Source organism: Pezoporus wallicus, unplaced genomic scaffold, assembly GCF_028554395.1.
Source record: "Pezoporus wallicus isolate ANWC-B61680 ecotype Strahan unplaced genomic scaffold, APGP_CSIRO_Pwel_v1 scaffold_2696, whole genome shotgun sequence".
Classification (NCBI taxonomy): domain Eukaryota; kingdom Metazoa; phylum Chordata; class Aves; order Psittaciformes; family Psittacidae; genus Pezoporus; species Pezoporus wallicus.
In genome coordinates, this window is record NW_026637439.1 from 2,513,313 (window position 1) to 2,519,990 (window position 6,678).

The 6,678-nt window shown below is 42.4% G+C and overlaps 1 protein-coding gene across 2 annotated transcripts in view; it reads right to left on the bottom strand.

The window, feature by feature from the left end:
* MAST4 (microtubule associated serine/threonine kinase family member 4) overlaps nt 1-6,451 on the bottom strand; it is a 272,976-nt gene extending 266,525 nt beyond the window's left edge. For both annotated transcript variants that reach the window (XM_057405475.1, XM_057405474.1), the window contains exon 1: nt 6,143-6,451. In XM_057405475.1, the coding sequence (XP_057261458.1) occupies nt 6,143-6,367 (225 nt within the window). In that variant the 5' untranslated portion in view covers nt 6,368-6,451. The remainder of the gene's footprint in view (nt 1-6,142) is intronic.
* Nucleotides 6,452-6,678: the final 227 nt, after the last annotated feature.

Sequence of the window (6,678 nt, forward strand, 5' to 3'; positions counted from 1 at the left end):
TCTTTACTTGGGATTCTTCTATCCCTTTGTGTAAATTCAACTTCACACCAGCTGTTACTGCTAGCAGAGTAGCCTCATCATATTCCTCATAGTAAGACATTAGCACCACATTGTTATGTTTACTGGCATGCAGTTCAAAGCAGTTCACATCTAGTGAAAATTTTGTCTAAGGCAGTGGACTACCCAGGACTTAGACTGTCCTCCTTCTACAGAGCTGCAGCTTTTCAGAAAAGACGTTTTTTGACATTTGATTTCGCAGTTGAACATACAGATCCTGAAGATTAGCTTCAGGACTATGTCCTTCTGCTGTAAAAGGCCCACTCAACCATTTCTGCAAATGCATTCAAATTTTGGTTTGAAGACTATAATCACACAACTCCTTCCAGAAGGATTTTAAATATGTAAGTAGTTCTGGCACATGAAAAGAGATACATAACTCAATGTATGAATCTACTTCTTCAGCTCTCACTTATTCCAAGTGAGAAGGGAGATGCTCTACTTATTTATACCCACCAAATCCTTCAAAAGAAGCTCCAGAGAGCTATAAACACTATTATTCCACAGATAACCTAAAAGCACAGGCAACAGCACAGAGTTGTATTAGAGAAAGCCCTCAACCATGTGTCTCTCATTTTCCCAATGTATTTCTATGTAACAAGGGTGCATATCAGCATACACCTTAAAGGCCTATCCTGCATGCAGAAAGTTTAAACTAGGAGACTTTTTTTCCATACTAAAAACAAATCAAGCAAGCGTTTTAACTGACTGTTGAAACAGTCCTACACACTTAAAAGTGTAACGTATTTAACATTATAGGTGACATCACAAATATATCTAAAAAAACAAAGGCAATGCTGTTTTTCTGCCGCATGTGCCGCAAGAACAGCTTTGCAGCTACTCTAGTCTCAATGAGTTATTTATTTAATCCCACTGCAACAATTTTAACCCTGAGAAGTATACATTTTATGACTTCGTTTCTATCCCTTAGTATGATCTAAGGATCACACTCTGACAATTAGGCAGTTCATGTTTAGGTAGCTGTAAAATCCAGGGTGTGCTACAACAGTGCTAACCCATCACTGTCAGAGACAAGGGAGTCTGAAACAATTGAAGGAAAAATCTCCAACAGAGTCTAAGTATCTCCCATGGCTAATACTTCAGCAGGACAAGCAGGAGGGAAAAAAAAAATAACAAAAACTTCATTACTAGTTAGGTCACAGTGATTATTTTGACAGAACTATCACCATCTCTGTTATACATGGATGCACATATTAATGTTGCCATCACTTCATACACTCTTCGCTTACTTTATCCTGAAGCATTTGATTTCCACCCTCCTGCAAATTACACTACAGTCTTGTTGAGGTGAAGATCTGGCAGACAATCTGTAATGCTGGAGGTACTATAGCTCTCTAGAGGACATATGCTCAAGGACAAATGTGCGAAAGAGCAGCTTTTAGAGCAATACTTTCTCTAACACCATCTTCACCTTGCTATGAGTACAATCTTAGATTCCCAGTAATTCATTCTCACCATACAGTCCTCCTGAAGCCACAACAGACTGCAACATAAACAGCAAGAAGGCACATTCAGGCAACAAGTTAGCAGCAACAGAAAAAGCTCTTGTGCTTCTCATTCTGTGAAGTATCTTTGTAATATGATACACATCAACTAGAGAGTAAAAATGTAGAACCATCAACCTCACAGGTCAGTGGACATTTTTCAGAAGCAATCCTGTCTTTACAGTTGCTCATCATCTTTTCAACACAGAATCAACCCTTACTAACAGTTTAGTCAGTGAGATTTAATTTACAAAGCAAGAACTGAAATCATCTGACAACAAAACACTACATTCTCCCCCCCCCTTTTTTCTTTATGGGAGGTTTTCGGGTTTTTGCAAAGCATCTAAAATGACGAAGAGGACATACTATTTTAATTCAGAAGACACTGGTGGGTTCAGAAGCTTTTGGATCCTTTTCAGACCAATACAGCTGTGCTATATGACACACTATTATTCCCTCTGAAGACCACTGATCCTCTCTGGCTTGATACTCTGCTCTGGTAAGCAATGTGCATTCCCAATTACTGTGACAAGGTTTGTAGAAAGACAAGGTCTTTCAGTAGGTCAGCTGACAGAGACAGAAAAGGCAGACAACTCTAAAACATACAATTTAACCTTCAAATCCTTAAGATTACTGCTGTAGGCGATGAATCCGTAGCTTGTCTTCATCCTCTTTTTATGAGAGAGGATTAACCCAAGTGAGCTCTCACTTGCCCTGTAAAACACTGACTGAGATTTGGAAGCCACCAACAAAAAATCACATACATTATGCTGTACTGAAGACTGTAAAATATTCTGAATGAGAGAAATTAATGCAGCCAAATGACACTTGGCATCACTTGCCTCAGTAAACTTCATAAAACATGTTTCCTGTTCACAGTCACTTTTTTTTTTTGCTAGAAGAAAGACTAGTGTAGAGAAGATAGAAATACAAGAGAAAGGAAAATGGGAAAATCCTGGAGTTTTTGCTTTTAGCCCTTTCTGCATAATCCCGTTCTGGTATTGACTATCCACAGACTGTTGAAGCAGCCAGATTTCAACAGAAAACGTGCCACTGCCCAGCTTCAGCTCCTCCTTTGACAATCTGGAAAATTGTCTAACAAGAGTTCTGAAGAGAATACAGAATAATCCTTAAAGAACTAAACAACCATGCTACATTAAAGCAGCAAGCCATCCTCTATGTAGTGTTTGTCTTGAGTGCCCTTCACTATGCAATCCTATCCTGGCTGCTCCTGTCAGCAGTTAGCCACTCACCTCACAAGAGCATAGGCAAATAATCCTCTGAAATTCAGTTCAGTTTCAATTGTTTGCTATCCACATCACTTCAATGCACTGACGGTTCTGAAGCAAAGCACTTCCCACATGAGGTTAAAGCCATAGTTTCAACTGTTTGCTATCCACATCACTTCAATGCACTGATGTTTTTGAAGCAAAGCACTTCCCACACAAGGTTAAAGCCATGTTTCATTCTCATGAGTCTAAAAGTGTAACATCAAAAACACCTTAGTAACTGATGGCCATGATCTTGTAAACTATCATTTGTCCTTGCTTACATGAAATGAGAGGCTGGTTTTCTTTGGTTGTTTTGTAATTTTAAGGTGAAGTTTACAGAAGAGTAGGATGAAGTAATAACAGAAAAAAACAACCCAAAACAACACCACCACAAAAACAAAGTAGTGATGTACCTTTTCTTCTCACCTCTCCCTTCACTATCTGCCTCCAGGAATTAACTCTTTCAGAAGTGATACTCAGAAAACAAATTAACAAGCTTTCACTTCTACTATTTAATTTATGGATAGAAAAGAAGCAGCCCCACCACAAGTGACAGCATTAAGTTTCCTTCACCAAGGTGGGGAGACAAATTGTCCTTTTTGGTAAAGCAGAAACATTCACATCATTCTTCAGAAAAAGGCATAAACTCGTAACAGACCACAAACTGTAAATGAGCAGTTTGGGCTACGTAAACAGTAACATTGCTTGTGAGACCTCTGAAATGATCTTTCTGTTCAGTTCAGCTCTGGCAAGACCTAAATCTGAGTATGGCATCCTGCTTTCTGATATCATGCTTCAAGAAAGATGTGACCAGATGGAAAGACTCCACAAGACAGCAATGAGAATGATCAGATGTCTGGAAACACATTCTATATAGGAAGATTAAAGCCACTGGGGTTGTTTAGTCTGAAGAAGAGGTCTAGGAGGAGACAAGATCAGAGTTGTCAAGTATGTTGTATACCGTGTCACAGGAGAATAACAGTTCTACTGGAATACCACATGAAGTAAGTAACACGTATAGGAAAATATGCTTGTTTTCTAATTACTCATTTATAAATGCAGTTTGAAAATATTTTTTATGTCATGGCTTTGAAGAATTTACTGACAGCTAAAGTAGCATCAAGAGGGGTATCGGAACAATCTGTTTCACTGCTGTCTAAAAGATACTGAACAGCCGTGACAACAGATTCAATTCTGCTATGCTGGCAACAGGAACAAGGCCAGGACAAGCGAAAAACTGAAACCTGGAAGAGTACAATCAAATACGAGGTATCCATAAACCCAAAAGAACTCGTAAATGAAACATAACAGAAAACATCGTAATTTTCATTATTTGACACTAATAGGATAAGATGCTAATGTGAAAATGGTATCTTCAAGCTCTCCTCTCCATGTGACTCTTCTGGCAGGTGGCACATCAAGAAAGCTTGAAATTGTCTGTACGCTAATCCTGGACATTAGTCTTGCCTTTTTTCACAACGTTTAAGGGTTTCAATTCGCAAGTAACATAGATGCTCTCTCAATTTCAAATTAACATGCATTCATTTATTCCTGCACTGTAATGCATTGTCGTGTCCTTGCACAAAAAAAGAAAAAAGATTATACAGGTGCACTTATCAGATAGCTCTGCATGTAGGCAGGAATTCAGCTGCAAGCACTCACTGCCCCAAAATGGAAGAATAGGCAAAACCAAAGCACAAAAAAAAAAAACAGACAAAAGAAAGACTAGTTTCAGATAATGAAGGAATCTAGCAGAAGGGAATAAAGGGAAGGGAAGAAGGCTGCATATTCTAAGCATACTTTCCCATTACATAAAAATAAGTTTATTTTGGTATCTCCTATCATTACTAACTGGAGGTGAGGTATTAGACTGCTCATGTAGAAGATTTCCCAAACTCTAATGAATTTAATATTTGCTTCTTTTTGGGCTTCCCTATATTTTCAACTCAAAAGGTACCTATAATGCATCCCTAAAGCACACACAGAACTAACTAGCCTTAACCAGAACTTTACTGGTCTGCCAGCAGCTCTGAGTTCAGCTATTTGAACAAACAGCCTTTGTGTATTTCTATGGTATTTTGCAGGCTTACCAACTGAGCACCAAACCAACTAGACACCACATAGTTGTGGTAACCACAGACCCCAGCCCACACATACAAGACCTGCAGAGAAGCAAAATATATCAGTTACCTACCAGTGAGCACCATGCTAACAGCTACAGAGCTCCTACTCAGTTCAGTGAATAAAGCAAGTTCACATCTATTAAAAATAACTAAATAATTTAGATATACCCACATTCTTTCTACCACTATCATAAATGCACTTTCCTGCAAAAACATTCCAGCCTTTGTGAGCTCACGCAATTGGAACAGAGGAGGACCCTGGCCCGAGTTTGAGTATTTAAATTATAATAATTAAAAAAAAAAAGGGGGGGGGGGGATAAAGTCGTATCAGATCAAATTCACATTGCTATCCCACTGTTCTATCAGTTTAGTAGTGGAAGCATCAGGGAATGAAGTGTAAAGCAGGATCTACATATTCATCTACATACTGTAGAGGAAAACATTACTGGCAACCACAGCTCAGTTAGTTGCAAATAACTTCAGTCAGCATTTCAAAGATATTCCTTTCAAAATGCGAGGGTTTCCCCTCAAGAAAATTTTGCACATCCAGCTGCTTAAAGGTACAGAATAAAGAAACGCCAGCTAAGAGCAAATTAAAAAGTTAACCACAACAAAAGGTACATCAGCCACTCCTGTAAGGTATACAGGAGATTATGTACACAGACAAAGTAAAGCAGCAGTCAGGCAGACCAATATGCTTGGTTTGGGGTTCATAGCAAGAAAAACGACACAGTCTCAGATACAAAAGGGTCACTTCACAGTAACATAGTGGGGGGGGGGAGTTGTTTTGGGTTTAAGAGTGCCGTTAGAAATACTGCAGCTAATCAGGATGGGCAGGGAGCGACCACCACGCGTTATCCGCGTATCACGCTACATATCTATCAACCACAGAGATCCTCCATAATCTACAGCCTGCCATTAGCTCTCACAAGAGGATTAGTGTAGTTTAGGTGCTTGTCCATCACTTCCGTCTGACATTGAAGAGTTTGCTTTAGAGCAACGGCATCCGAAGGTGACACGCTAGAAAAAAAAGGTTCCTTAAAAGAAAAATACACCCCTTCCATGCAAACCCCCCAGCCCTCACTACCAGCAGCCAGAACGGGTGAGAGTCAGGGGAGCAGAAACCACACCGCTCCCGTCTGTGGCCGACAGAAGCGAACGCCGTCGCACCCCCGGCCCCGCGCACCTCTTCATCCCGCTCCTCTAGCGAGACATCCTCCTCCGCCCGCCCGCCAGTGCTCGCCCGCTCCTCGCTCGGGAGCCGCCGCCGCCCCGTCGCCGCCGCCCCGCAGGCGCCAAGCTCTCCCTCATCGGAGAGAGTTTCCGAGCCGGAGGAGGAGCTGGAGCAAGAGGAGCCGACGTGTCCGGCGCCCCGCGGTCGCTCCGGAGCCGACGAAAGTTTCTCCGCCATAGCCGGAGGCTCAGAGCCGCGCCGGCCGCATGACCCACAGTCGGCAGCCGTGGCCTCCCCGCCCCGCAGAGCGTAACGGCGCGGCGGCAGCAGTACCGCCGGAGCCGGGCCGGCCACCGCGCTCTCCGGCGGCGTGTGATGCCTGCGGGCGGCGCTAGGCCTGGCCAGGCGGAGCTAGCGGTGCGGGAGGCGGAGCAGGTCGGAGAGCTGCGGGAGGGCGGCAGGTAGCGGAGCGGGGAGGGGAAGAGAAGGGGCCACTGTGAGGATCAGGCGGATTTGATAGCGGAGCGATTTCAGGGCGGCGAGTGCAG